This window comes from Glycine soja, chromosome 16, assembly GCF_004193775.1.
Source record: "Glycine soja cultivar W05 chromosome 16, ASM419377v2, whole genome shotgun sequence".
Lineage (NCBI taxonomy): Eukaryota > Viridiplantae > Streptophyta > Magnoliopsida > Fabales > Fabaceae > Glycine > Glycine soja.
Window position 1 is genome coordinate 25,060,858 of NC_041017.1, and position 14,299 is coordinate 25,075,156.

A 14,299-nucleotide genomic window follows, 5' to 3' on the forward strand; every position below is an offset into this window, starting at 1 on the left:
AATTTTAAAAAAATTATCCCTAAAGAGTCATTTTGTCTTCGCCATACTCTCCCTTCATTTACGGCTTCATTCATTTTGATCATCTATTTATTTTTATCACTACTTTATATGTTTGAAATTGGTGAGGCTATCCACGAGTTGGTAGCTTCCATATTCCATTCCTGTGTGGCCCTTTTCATGTTAGAAGCTTTTAGCTGTAGGGACTTTATCACCTACTACACTCGTGTGGGTTAGGGTAAATGAGACATAGTTAATAGTTTATACATCATAGTTCTACTTTCTGCATTATTTAAGGACTGTTTGGTTTTAAAAAAATATTTTTAATTTTTGTTCTCATTTTTATTTACAAAAATATCACTTATTTTTATTTAGCTTTTTGTTTTAAAAAAATTACAGAAGAAACAATTGAAACATGTTTTATTATTATTTTTATTTTATATTTTAAACATTTTTTGTGCAAACTTTTAAAAAATAAATTCCAAATAAAATATATTTTTTTGTAATTAAAATATTTTCTCAATTCCGTCTCCATATTGTTTTGTTTCTGTTCATGGTTTAGGTCATGTTGGTCTAAAGGCGAGTAGGCTGGGCTAAGGCAAGTAGGCAACCGTAGGCTTTTTACTTCTTGCACCTCCCAAAACACTTAAACAGACAAGCTTACCCCTGTAGCCAACCACCGAACATCATTGTGTCCCACCGAAACCCAACTGCCTGCAACTCTAATGCTGAGAAGAAGGTGCAAACGGAGTTGAAAATGAAAGACAGGTGTGGAATGCGATCCTATTCCAAAAAAGCTTGTTTTGAAGTCACTATTTTTCTTATACTTCTAGAAAGACCTTTTTGAAAGCATGCTTTTATACTTTTGGCCTCTTTAGAAAGTGTAAAAAAAGATATAGTGTCTCCCAGAAAGACTATTTCATTAGTATATTTTCATAATTCCAAAAAGGCCCTTTTCAAAAGTGTAAAATAAATAGCGAATTCCAGAAACCCTTCTCCCGAAGTTACAGGGCTATTTTGCCAAGTTCCTTACAGAGAGTTGTCTCGCGCCCCTAGGTATTCTCTACCTACCCACCTGTGTCGGTTTCAGATACAAGTATCCATTTGTTGAAAGTCGTTCGAGCTTTTCCTAGGAGTATGGGATGGATTACTTCAGCGCTGTAGCGCTTGGTACTCGAACTTTAGCTTGAGACATTTTCTCTATCCCTTATTACCCTGAAAAAGCAGGGGCACCTTGCATCTTTGAACCGATAACCATCTTTCGGCTAACCTAGCCTCCTCCGTCCCTCGAGACCAACATAGGGTAGTATAGGAATATTCACCTGTTGTCCATCGACTACGCCCTTCAGCCTGATCTTAGGCCCTGACTCACCCTCCGTGGATGAACCTTGCGGAGGAACTCTTGGGTTTTTGAGGCATTGGATTCTCACCAACGTTTGTGTTACTCAAGCCAACAGGTTATAAACCTCATCGATGTGGTGCAACACGAAGTCCTAGATGTGTTTAGCATCACCCTTGTGGTCTTTGAAAGAGGTGTTTGTTGATGGCATCAACCTCAAAGGGGAGGGGGTTGGTCGTGATGCAGGGGTATTTGTGTTCATTCAGGTTTTTTCGGGGATACAGGTAGCAAAAGGAGGTGCAGGAAGTAAAATCCGGCAACGTATTCAGTTAATTCTTGAAACCCAATGGGCCAAAATCGTGCGAGGTCGACAACGGGCTCCCAAAGGCTGAAAGGGCCCAACCAATAAGTAATTGAAGGAAAAAGAAAAAACCAAAGAAGGATGCCTATATAAACCACGAGTTTCCCTTTTCTCAAGACCCTTGTTGCTGTTCCCTCTTCGTAGCCGCAATTGTTCACTCTTCCTTCGCGAAGAAGAGGTAACAGCATCCGACACCAGCGCCAGTTACCGTTTTCCGCGCGCTTCCTTCCTTCTCGAAACGCCGTCGTTTTGCTACCACACCTATATTTAGCATACTCCTTCGAACCTCCTTTTTCTCACCGACGCAGCTTCCGTAAGCGTTCTCCGTTTAGTTCACATCTGCGTATTGCCGTTATTATTTATTAGCTTATTCTAAGTGCTTTTCGTTTACGCTTTGCGATTTCTCTCTCTCTCTCTCTCTCTCTTTGTTACGTGTGTTAGGGTTTTTGCTTAGGGTTTTAAGAGAGCATGGGAAGGGTTCAGGTGAATAACAAGGAAGAATTTTCTCAAATGGAGAACGATGATTTCAGTGATTCACAGTTAGTTCGTCACTTCAGAGGCGTGCTTGTTGCAGTAACAACTGTAAGCTATTCTAGAAAAGAATAACTGCCACGAGTTTTGCCCAATTTGATGTTTATGTTTCTATTGGCATTGAAAATAAAATTTGGATTGTTGTGGCTCAGGGTGATCGAGAGAATTACGACGAGCTCGTCGGTTATTTGCACCCGAAGAAGAATCTTAATCCTGATGAGGTTGCTATACTTGTGGTAGGTTCTTAATTTTAACATCATAATGAAGTGCAATGTTGCATTGTTTTATTAAACTTAAATTTAAGCCACTGTGCTGACCATGTGTTACAATTTTATATCTTATGGTTGCAGACGACTTTGAAGGCGCTTTCTGGAGCAGTGTCCTATATAGATTCTGTTCATCATGAATCCCTGCTCTTTGCTGTATGATTTTTTACCGTGGTTCTTCATGATGTGTTTGGGACTTCAAATTTGTTCTTCCATGGCTGATGATTTTTTATTTTGTCCAGGTTTCGAGAATGAGCCTCTGGAATTATGGAATTGATATTATGGATGCGCTGCTGGAACTCATAATATCTTTGGTACTTGATCATTTTGCACCACCCCTGGATTTGTAATATAGAGCCAATCGTGAATTTTTGTTAAGTTTGCTGTCAATGTATTTTTCTGCAGGCTGCTTCCAATGGAAAATACATCGATTGGTGTTTGGAGATGCTTGTGAAACATTTTGTGCCGCCTTTTTACCTCTTAGATTCTCTGAGACAGGAGAATGGAATTGACAGAAAAAATAAAGTTCTGTCACGGGTACATGCAGCTTTGAAAGAGATAGCTGATTTGGTGCCTCTTGCACCTTTGCGACTATCTCCAATAGTTATCCAGAAAATGCCAAGTGTCTTCAGTAAGGAAACTGTGAGTTCATACGACTTCCTCTGGATACTTAATGTGTTTGTTGTGCATTATGAGATGATGTATCAATCAGCTTGCTGCCAATTGTCATTATACATTTTTTTCTTGTCAATTTTACATTCAGTATTGTAGATGTTCAGTATTTCCACTTTTGGTATATAATATGGCTAATGTAGGGGCATTGTTTACTTTTGTGTTATGCAGTACGCAGGATCTTTTAAGACTCCATTTCCTTGTCCTTGAATTATTTTATATCACAGACAATATATACCATCTTTTTTTTTACTTTTTAGTATGCATTTTGATTTTGAAACTTTATGTAGAAACATTTGTTGTTGTGGAGAGGGCTGATATGCAGTTTTCTACTTTTGTGTATTGCTAACTTATCTATCAAAGAGATATATTTAACTGTAATCTATTAAATCAGAGTTCACCTTTTTGTTGCTTGCAGGAGATTGTCATGTATGTCGAGAATATGTTAAGGCTGGAGAGTGGTGCAATTGGAGAAACTGTCGGTTCTATAATGCTGCCTGCTCTTGTGGATAGGTTGCTAGAGTTGGATGTAAGTTGGTTAATCCTCAAACATTTTGTCAAAGAAAAGTTGGGTCCTTTGGCCAACAATATAATTCCTATTAAACTGGTTGTAGGTGGAAATTGGATGGGATGGAATCCTGCAAGAAGATGCCAAAGGCATATTTGAAATGGAGTTAGAAGATGTTACTGAATTTGCAGATGAGGATGAGAATTGTGATAGTATGGTATGCATCTTATTATATATTTACAGTTCATGTTGTGGTCTAATGATGGAATGGTACCTGGAAAATTAAAATATGCACCTCATTAAATTGAAGATAGAAATTTGCTTGAAGGTGAAAAATCTCTTATTCCTGTCCTTGGCACTGTATTGCTTGTCTGATTTGTATTCTTCTATACATTTTGTGTGTTGTGAAGTTGTTTGATGTTTATTCCTTCTCTGCACACATTGTTTCCTGAAATGATAATTGCATAGTTGTTAGAACCAGATTGAATCGGCTGGAACAACAAGGAACCGGTCAAATCCGGTTTGATCTACCCTCAAAACTAGCCTGGCAAATAACTGGTGTAAAATCGGTTCCCTGCAAAAAAAAAATAATTAAGTGAAGAAATGGTGGACTTGAGGCCCAAGGCCCACAAGATTAGAAAAGAGAAAAACACACCCTAAGAGGCTAAAAACCTTAGATCAGCCCCATCTACCCAGGTTGTCTGTTAGACAGGTAGCTCATGCTGCTTGTGAAAGTGAAACATTAATGCACTCAAATGAAAGAGAGGGAGGTCGGTGGCGATGTGATGGTGGTCGCAAAGTGTCTGGCACGACGGTAGTGTCCAAATGCCTCGGAAATGTGATCATGCTGCCATGTTCTGCTGCGATCGTGGGCATGGGCATGACAACCGCACCATTGAAATGCTCCACAACTGATTTTGACAACATAGGTTTACACCAGTAAGCATTTCCACTCATCCTTCTTAGCAGGGGGAGTGTGGCCATTAGTTGTGCTTAACCTGTATATGTCTTGTAGAATCAATACAAAATTTTCAGTTGAGTTCAGTTGGTAAATATTTGTGTGACCTCGTGTGAGTCCATCAATTGAGCTGGGTATGTCTCCTTAGTTAATCCTGGTGACTGGTGTGTTCTTGATCTGTAGTCAAAGGTGCCGCCTACCTTAAAAAGGAGGTGATGATATTAGATGTTAAGTATTAATATTGCATTAGGTTGCCAAGTGTATCTAGTTTGCCTTTGAGGTGAGCCAACCTATGGCATTGAATATTTAGTATAGATGCCTGGCAGCAGCTATCTTGTACATAAATTGATCTGCACATACAATCCTTGTTGCTACTGTCTTTTATTATACTGTAACCTGATGATTTTTATGAGCTGGGCTTTGTCAAGTCCACTGCCATTAACAAGGAACTTGCATGGAGCTCCATCTCTGTGAGGAAAGCTCCCTCAAGTTGCCTGAGGTGCTCCTTATATCCAATCTCTTCTCTTGCCTCTTGTTGGACTTGTATGTGCATCTTCTGGCTGCTTTAACTCCAATCATGTCACTACTAACTGAATGCAAAAGCAGCTATACCTGTAGGCTGTAAGGAGTAATATTTTTCCTTGGGTAGTGGAGTGTGAAATAATCTGTTTAGATTTTCCTTTTAGATAATTGAATTGTTTGGATAACATCTACGAATTTGAGTGAGCTAAGTTATCTGATTTCTCATCAACTGTGATACTTGAGATTCTCTCGGTTTAAGGTGCAACATGCAGTTTTGAGGAGCATGATCTGATGATCCTAAAAGAAAGGTTAAACCTTTAGAGACATTGATTGGTAATGCTAGACTTTGCAGGTGGTCTAATGCTTTCTTAATTGGCTATGCAGCGTATACCTTTATGCTAGTGTTTCAAATTTTTTTTGTTAAGTGCCTTGATGATTAATGACTAATTAACTGTTATATATAGAGTTATTGTCTATCTCTGAGCACTATGTTTATTCATTATGCAATGCTAGTTATTTGGGGAGTATAAGTAATCTTCTTTGCTGATCATTAATATTTATCTAATACATTATATGCCGTATATTTTGAGTCTTCCGCTTATATTTCCCATAAATTTTATCATGTTCATTAATATTTATCTAATAATTATCATGATTTTTGGCCTTTTTACAGCCTCCGTCAGAGTTATTAAATAGAAAAAATTTGCAAGGCAACTTGGTTGTTGAGAAATTAGATAGCCTAATGGTGCTGGCATTTTTGCACCTTGAATCCTGTCAAAGCAGTGGCCGTTTGACTGAGGTAATCCCATCTATAAAATTACACATATTGCGCACACGAGTGCTTTTTAGAAGTGCATCAACAAGACTTCATAATATTCTAATTGTTATCTTTGATTAGGTATTCGATACTCTACTAGCTTCATTTCAGAGAACCGTATTGAATGCGTACAAGTCAAAATTTACCCAGGTACTGTTTTGCTAATCATTACTGTTTCTTACTTGTGTTATGTTTCTTGCCAGTACTATTTCTGTGAAATATGTTCTCATTAGTGGCGTAAATTTTGTTTCAGTATGTGATGTTCTATGCATGTGCACTGGACCCTGAAGGATGTGGTGTGAAATTTGCCATGGTTCTTGCTGATATGTTTGGATGTGATGTTAATCCCCCTATTACTAGGTAAATTTTTATTGTTGCATTCAAGAATTATAATTCTACTGAATCCTGATCGATAATGCTAAATAAAATATATAGTTGGAATGGGGCTTATTTATACACTCGTCACACTTGGCATAATTAAATTTACTGCCTGCATTTTTTTTCCATCTGATCAGTGTTGTTAATGGTGGATGGCGGTTCATGGCAGAAAGCCAAAAATCCGCCATATTAAAATATGGCGGATGGTGTAGCGGAAAATGGCGGACGTCATGGTGGACAAAAAAAATATATAATTATATATACATATAAATATTAACAAAACAATAGATAAAAAATAAATATAAATAAAAAATTAAAAAAAAACAATGGATTGCATTCAAATAAATTAAAAAAGTTTCATGAGTTCACATAATAACCAAGTACCAGCACCAAATAAACTCATTCAAGAGTTCAAAATAACAAAAGGATAAAAGCATAAAAAACAGAAAAACGGGTGTAAAACAGAAAAATATCATAAAAAAGGGCTGAACAGAAAAAAAAAGCAGAAGCAAAAATAAAAGGGGTGTCAAACAGAAAAATATCATAAAAAAAGGGCTGAACAGAAAAGAAAGGGGTGAACAGAAAAAAAGGGGTGTCAAACAGAAAAAAACAGAACAAAAACAAGCAAAAAAAAGGAAAACAAAAACAGAATCACGTTGCCGTCCGTTGCAGACTGTAGCGCCATTGCCGTCGCTGTTTGCCGTGTGCGTGGTGTGTGCCCGCGTGCGTGGTGCGCTGTTGCTCGTCGAGTTGTCGCTGCTGGGTCGTGTGGGGGGAACACGGGGTCGTCGCTGCTGGGCTGCGTTCTGCATGCGGGTTCGCGGCTGGGTCGCGTGGGAGGGGCTGCGTTCTGTGCTGTCCATTGTGGTAGGGCTGCGCCATGCCACCATGACCACGAAAAAAAAACCCTATAATCCGCTATTTTCCGCCATGCCACCATGACCGCCATGACGCCGCCATTTGCAACCCGTCACGCCACCGCTATTTGGTGGCATTTTTTCAAAAATTCACCACGCCTTTCCGCCATGGCCACCATTTGACAACACTGCATCTGATCATGTCTGTAACTTGGTCATCAATAATTTGAGTTACAGTGATGCCGAACTGTTTGTCCTCGGTTAATGCCGCAATGAGCATGATAATTTTTTTTTTCCAACCAATTTCAAATGTAACTTATGGCATTGGTAATTGTATTCATTCATTCTTTGCAGGATGAGTGCTGCTGCTTATCTTGCTAGTTATTTGACTCGTGCAAAGTTCCTTTCAGCTGCATTGGTCACTAACATCATACAAAGGTTTGGAAACATTTTAAATGCCCACTATCCATTTATGATCAAATGTTTTATTTTGTAAGAAAAGCACAATTTTATAAATTGATTTTATGATCTTTGGTTGAAATTTCAGCTTGGTTGATTGGTGTTATGCATATTGCAAGTTACGTGATTTTGATATGAACCCACGAGCACATCAAGTTTTTTATTCTGGGTGCCAGGTGAGCCTTGTCAGATTTTTAATTGGTGATCTGGGGGTGGGGGGATGGGGGGGCTGTAAGTATGATGCCTTTTCATTATTTCTGACAAGGGAATGAAAGTAATGCAACTACTTTTGAACATCACCCCCATCACCATTTATATTGAATTATTGATGGATTATTGATTGACGAAGTCATCAATAGAATTCATTGATTTTGCCGTCTTAAATCTGGTGGAAACACTGGTTATTTCTATGAACTGCAAAAATTATCTATATTCTTGCAGAATATTGATTTTGTTCGTTATGTTTTTTTGGTGTGAGCAGGCCATTATGTATATTCTGTGTTTTCGCATGAGATCTTTGATGGATATTCCTAGGCTTAAATTGCAGCTGCTTAATATGCCCATGGAGGCAATCTTGAAACATAAATTGAGTCCCTTGAAGGTAACGAACTTTACAACAATCATGGTTTTTATTAATAAACAGATTTAGTTGTCAGATTTTGTGTATAAAATGATGGGGAGACTGTATTCATGCCCTCCTGACATTTGATGGGTGAAGACTGTTTGAACTTTTTCTATTACAACGTTGTGCTGCTTTTGTCTGAAACAAATACTTGGAGATTGATGTAAACTTTTCTACCAGGTGTGTTTGCCTACTGTAGTAGTGGAATTTCTTAGACAGGCAAAGGCTGCTCAACTTTTCATGGCGTCAGAGTCATTTGTTTTTGATGATATGCTTGAGTCTGATCTTTCCAAGGCTTTTGGCGGGATTGATAGACTTGACATGTTTTTCCCATTTGATCCATGTTTGTTGAAGAAAAGTGAAAGGCAAGTGTTATTCAACTAAATTTGTTTGATTTGACATTAACATTTTATTGAATTAAATTTTATGCTTATGTTGCTTTTTGTTCACCACAACAACTCTCAATGTGGACTGTCTTCAGCTACATAAGGCCACATTTTGTTCGCTGGTCAAAAGTCAGAACTACATATGATGATGATGACAATGACGAACTCAGTGATAGTGGCAGTGAAGTATCAGATGATGATTTTATCGACAGGTACACAAAGGATATGATTGATGATGATATGATGGTGAGCGTTGAAGGTTTTGATTTTAACCCTGACTTGAACAAAATGTCTATAACCCCCAGAAAATCTTTTAAACATGGGTTTGAGACACAGTTGAATCAATGTAAGCGAATGCCAGCTAGAATCAGACCATCCACTAGTCCGGAGTCTCTGTGATACCTATCTGCTTGTGATCTCTTTTACGTAAAATAGGAAATCTGTCGATTTTGCAGTGTTCATTACAGGAACTAATCAGCATAGTGGTGTCCTAAAAAATAGGGCATTGATATTTTTTGGGCCGTTGTAATTTTGGATGAGTCCTATACAACTACTTAAAAGTAAAGTGTGAAATTATAGCCGTTGATTTAAGTAATTCTGCACATTAGAGAAGCAGAGACAAATTCGTAATGTTCATACAGTATTCATTTTCTACTGTGTTAAAGTGAGTAGGAGCAGCAAACTCTAAGATTCGTTCCCTGCTATATTGTAAGTATAATTTATGTTTTGAGGATACGCTACATGAAATACAGTATTTGTTGAGTTGGAGGACAAAAGAAGTGTGCGTATAAGTCTATTATTTTTGTGCGCAGGTCTGAATCCAACATGGTTTGTGTACGGTATTTGAATTAAATTCCTATGTTTTGAAGCTCTTGTAGTCGAATGCATATGGTTATGATGCTTGGACTGATGAAAAGAGATACGGTTATGCTTGGGATTGATGAAGAGATATAATGAAAGAGAATGTAATGAAATTAATTAATTAAATATAAATAAAACCAAAGAAACATTTATTGTTCAGATAGTGGAAGAAAAAAAATAATTTATATCTGAAAAGTACTGTAAATTATATACCTTATTGGCTTATGCTCGCATTTTAACCTTTTTGTTAACATTGGTTGGCTTGATTAGAAAGAAACATAAATTTTTTAAAATGTTCCTTAGAGTATGAGAATTTTAATTGAGGAAAGTAATTTATTAGAGAATTTGAATTTTTGTAATCTAGAATTCATTGTTTGGATGTTTTTTTGTGATGAATTTAAAATTTTGGAATTTTAAAACAGAATTTTAAATAACTAAAAATTTGGAATTTCAATTTTCTTCTAGAAGGGGAGAAATTGAAATTCTATTCTTACCGTATTTTTTCAAGAAACACCGTTTGAGATTGTGGAACATCGTTCGGGGCCTAAGAACGTAGAACGTAGAGGAATTTTTCTTTTTTTTTTTCATTCATTTTTTTTTTCACCCTCATAATTTTAACTTTTTTTATTCAAACACAAAATTTTGAAAATAAAAGAATTTCAATTGAAGCATTTAAAATTCTTAGAATTTAAAATTTCTCAGAATTTTAAATTCCTCCATCCAAACACATTCTTAATGTTTTAGTTGAAGCATTTCAGTCATTCAACTTTGAGGTATTTCGATGACAAGTCTTTGGTTTTCAAGTCAATTTTTAAAACAAAATGTATTTGATAAAATTAAAGCTGGAATAATTTTTAAACACTTTTACATTTATTTTCAAAAGTAAGAAAAAATACATCTCACCATCTTTGTTATTACTATGATTACTATTGTGGTTATCCTTATCTGTGGTCACTACCACAACTATCATCATCACCACTATCCTCCCTAACCAAAGATGCCTTTAAATGAGGTACTCATAAACAACAAACATTCGGAAAAACATTTTTGAAGGCAACACAAGAGACCCGTTGAGAGGAGGTTGAAATGATAGAGGGATGAGAAACTTTGAGCAAACACCCCTAGAAATAAGAAATCAGATTTGTGCAGAATGCAAAACCACTTAAGCATTGATATTACAGAAGAGAATCTTCATTAAGCAAACTTCCTGAGTCCAGCTCATGAACGAGCTTTTTGCTGAAATCCAGATTCTTTTTCTTCCTATTGGCCAATTTTTTCTTGCTGGATTTGGATAGAACAATAGAAAATTCTTTGTTTGGAGGGTGTCTAATTTAAGGTTCATGAGAAGAGATGAGTTTCTTCCTCCACCTCATCGGCCCAGAACCATGAAATTCTTCGAAGATCTCCAGGAAAAGCTGTCCTGGTTGGTCATCTTGAACCCAAAAATTAAACCCCCGTAGATAAGGACTCCGACACGTGATCATGAATGTCCTCTAAACCTTGGGCAGATCCTTTTCAAGGTTAGCAAAAATCGAAACATCAGTAGAAACTGACGCTGTGGCATCCTGATGTTTAGCATTCGCTGCCAATCCATGAGGAAGTAGGTCTAAATCAGAAAGGTTATTGCCAACTGTGCGAGGAGCAATAAGATTGTCCTTCTGAGGAGTCTCATTAACCAAGGTATGGTTTTCAGTGCCTGCTGGATGCTTAACTACAACTTGAGTTTCTATATGCCCACCACCTGTTTGTTTTTTGCTCTGGGAAGCATCATGGTCAATTGTGTGGCAAAAGCAACATAATTTTGGCAATTTTTCATACTCCACCCCCACGATAATCCCTCACGTTCAACCATAAACTCCTTGTGGAATTCCCTTTTCAAATCAACATCCACAAAAATACACGCATAATGGTTAAACACTGTTTCGTGAGTGATAGGCACTCCTATACTACTCGAAATTTCTAATAGGATTCTAGGCCGCCAATATTCCTGGATAACCTGTGAATCTAATCCAAACTCTCACGTGGGATTGCTTTTGGTTGTGAGGATTGAAATATAGGAGCCATTGGTGAAGCCTAAGCATACATGGCTAAAGATTCAAACATGTTGTAGTTGGTGAAGTCGAAAATCACGAATGCAGTTAAATTTTCTTAGACATGATAGTCACTGACCTAAAAGGTTTATGTGTGGTGTTTCACTCAAACCGCCTAGGATATAACAGGAAGTGGAGCTAAGGTTACAAAACTCGCCAAGATAACCAACCCAGGAATAAAGAGGGAAAAAAATTAATTAAAGCAAAGAGGAAGAATAAATAGTAATAATAAAAAAATGATCAAACCAAGTTGCTCAAGTTGGCACCCATATTTTTTTTTTGAAACAAAAATGCCAAAGGAATATGCTTATGTGTACGTGGTGAAGTAGGTGGTGTCCTTTGCTTTTTGGCAATTCATCCCATGGAGCTTTCACATGCACTTGCTTTTATGATGTGCATTACCTATGTGGTGTAATAAGTGACACATGTTAGATGGTGAGTGTTAGTTAATTAAACAAATATATGATAAAATCACAATCGAAAGATATTATCAATTAATTGTTTTAAATCGTTAAAGAAAATATTGTTAGTTAACAAAATCTCTAATGTTCAAAAACAAATTTAATTATTAAAATCTCCAACTTTTGAAACAAATTATGTTAGTTATAAATCATTTACAATATTCTTTAATTAATTTTTTTAATAAAAAAATTCTTTTGAAATAAACATTAAAATTACAACAATCTCCCACATATTTCAAAAGAATAAATTATATTTAATAAATAAAAAAAATTCATGGGTTAACATGAGGTGTAAAGCATCGCACCTGATACAACAAGATATATGAACCTAGACTAATAGGACTTTGATCGAGGCCATACCCGAATCAAATAAACATGAAAATGCAGTAACTAGGAAGTGATCCTAGGTCGTTTCCCAACGAGCAGTGACAAACCAAATGTTCATAATATACTTGCAGTAACAGTAACGATGGGGGGGGGGGGGGTTTGGTTGTTTGGTAATTAAAGAGCAGAACAAATAAAATGGAATACGAAACTACTAATATTAAAAACGGGTTGTTTCCTCTGATTCAGAAGCCACTCTCTTATCCTGGGTTATGGAGAATTCGTCCCTAACAGTCAACCACTTAATCCAACCCTATTTCAATTTACTAAGCGAAAATCAACTTAGGGTTTTCAATACGTGATTAGGCACCACATACACCAGTTAGCCCTTCGTTCATTAAGCATGAACGCAAGTTAGGCTCAGAGGCAATTAATCGAACACGAAGCGTGCACTGATTAATATTCACGAAATTGGGATAACTGGTGAAGGGAAAACTGCCAGGAAACCACATTACAAACGAAACCTCAAAGAGAGTTGGGCTTCGTCCTCAAAAGGAAACAACACCAGAAAATCTAGCCTTCCATGGATTCAAACAGAAAACGCAAATGAAACATGAAGCAGAAACGTAAATGAATAAGAACGTAAATGAACAAAAACGTAAATGAAAGTAGAAGAAGAAGCAAGAATGAACTCGTAATTAGAAGCAGAAAACGGAAATTTGCATTAAGAACGAAAACTGTAACAAGGGAACAGAAAAACGTGAAAACCTAAAACCAAACTCTGAATAATGAAAATAGCATAGCAGAATAGAATGCCCTGCACGAATCCCAAGGCAGCTATTTAAAAAGAGTCACTCAAAGTCACTGGGCCCTATTACAATACTCTGACCCAAAACGAAATAAACACTGAACAACATAAAATAAAATTGCGAAATTTCCTAATTAGAAATTAACTAAGGTAAGCGATGCTTTATTTGTCCTCTTCAAGTCCACAACCAAAATCCGGATTAAGCCCAATGTTTCATTAATTCCTAAAATTAGATTAAAAACATCAAATTAGCTAAATGAGCCCAAATAATAAAACTGCCTAATTAATTGACAATTAAGACCAATCAATAATTAAAATGGTGCAAAAAGGGTTTAGAAAATAGAAGAAAATGATGGCACATCAAAACCCCCCATACTTAGCCTTTTGCACTCCTGGACAAAATGAAACAAAGAACAAAATCCAAGGATATCAAAGGGAGACAAACAAAAACATTCACATATTTCTCAATGAACATCAAGGAATGGGTAACATCTAACATAAGGAGATCCAAAAAGTCAAGACATTCATGAAAATCATCCAAGCAACCCAATCATGGCAAAATAGTTAATCAGCTCAAGAATGAAAAGTGATAAAGCCTCACAAGATATACACTCTATCTCTCAAGTGTCTAGGCTACTATTTACCCTCAAAGCACCCATGAAAGCAAACACCACATAAACTTGGCAAGATTCTAAAATTGACAATCAACCCATAAACACAAGCACATGAGGATCAAAAGGTCTTTTAAGGTTGTAATGGGGCCAAGGACAAGGTATGGAGAAATATGGAATAAGTGGCTAAATCCCAAAGGAATAGAGGAGCAAAGGGGAATAAGTGCATATTAAGAAAAAAAATAAGAAAATAAAAAGAAGTAAAGATAAAAATTAAACATGAAGAGTAGAACCAAGAGTTTCATCATTCTTGTGCCATTTAAGATCTTATTCACTCAACTTTATTGCTTTTCTTTTTCTTTTTTCGAATTTTTTTTTTCGAATTTTTTTTTTTTTTTTACTCTTAGCCTTTGAGAAACAACATTTCATTCAGCATGTCCAACATTTAACCAATATACAATGTACATCAAG

The 14,299-nt window shown here is 36.5% G+C and overlaps 1 protein-coding gene across 2 annotated transcripts; it reads left to right on the forward strand.

Moving 5' to 3' along the window:
• The first annotated feature begins 1,800 nt into the window (after positions 1-1,800).
• On the forward strand, positions 1,801-9,485 carry LOC114389656 (RNA polymerase I-specific transcription initiation factor RRN3-like). Of its 2 annotated transcripts, none has more exons than XM_028350383.1 (16): positions 1,801-2,010; positions 2,152-2,279; positions 2,381-2,464; positions 2,579-2,650; positions 2,737-2,808; positions 2,900-3,136; positions 3,585-3,695; positions 3,781-3,891; positions 5,828-5,953; positions 6,053-6,121; positions 6,225-6,331; positions 7,561-7,644; positions 7,754-7,841; positions 8,147-8,266; positions 8,468-8,652; positions 8,769-9,485. In XM_028350383.1, the coding sequence occupies exons 2-16, from the start codon at positions 2,166-2,168 to the stop codon at positions 9,070-9,072; spliced, it is 1,884 nt and encodes a 627-aa protein (XP_028206184.1). In that variant the 5' UTR covers positions 1,801-2,010; positions 2,152-2,165; the 3' UTR covers positions 9,073-9,485. The 2 variants fall into 2 exon arrangements, with proteins under 2 accessions (XP_028206184.1, XP_028206183.1); XM_028350382.1 differs by having other exon boundaries at positions 2,139-2,279; positions 8,769-9,449.
• The last annotated feature ends 4,814 nt before the right edge of the window (positions 9,486-14,299 follow it).

Bases quoted from the DNA above. Each gene is read 5' to 3' on its own strand.
- LOC114389656 (XM_028350383.1), top strand. From the start codon at position 2,166: ATGGGAAGGGTTCAGGTGAATAACAAGGAAGAATTTTCTCAAATGGAG. The intron at 3,696-3,780 runs GTAAGTTGGTTA...AACTGGTTGTAG, and splicing joins ATAGGTTGCTAGAGTTGGAT to GTGGAAATTGGATGGGATGG. The intron at 8,653-8,768 runs GCAAGTGTTATT...GACTGTCTTCAG, and splicing joins TTGTTGAAGAAAAGTGAAAG to CTACATAAGGCCACATTTTG.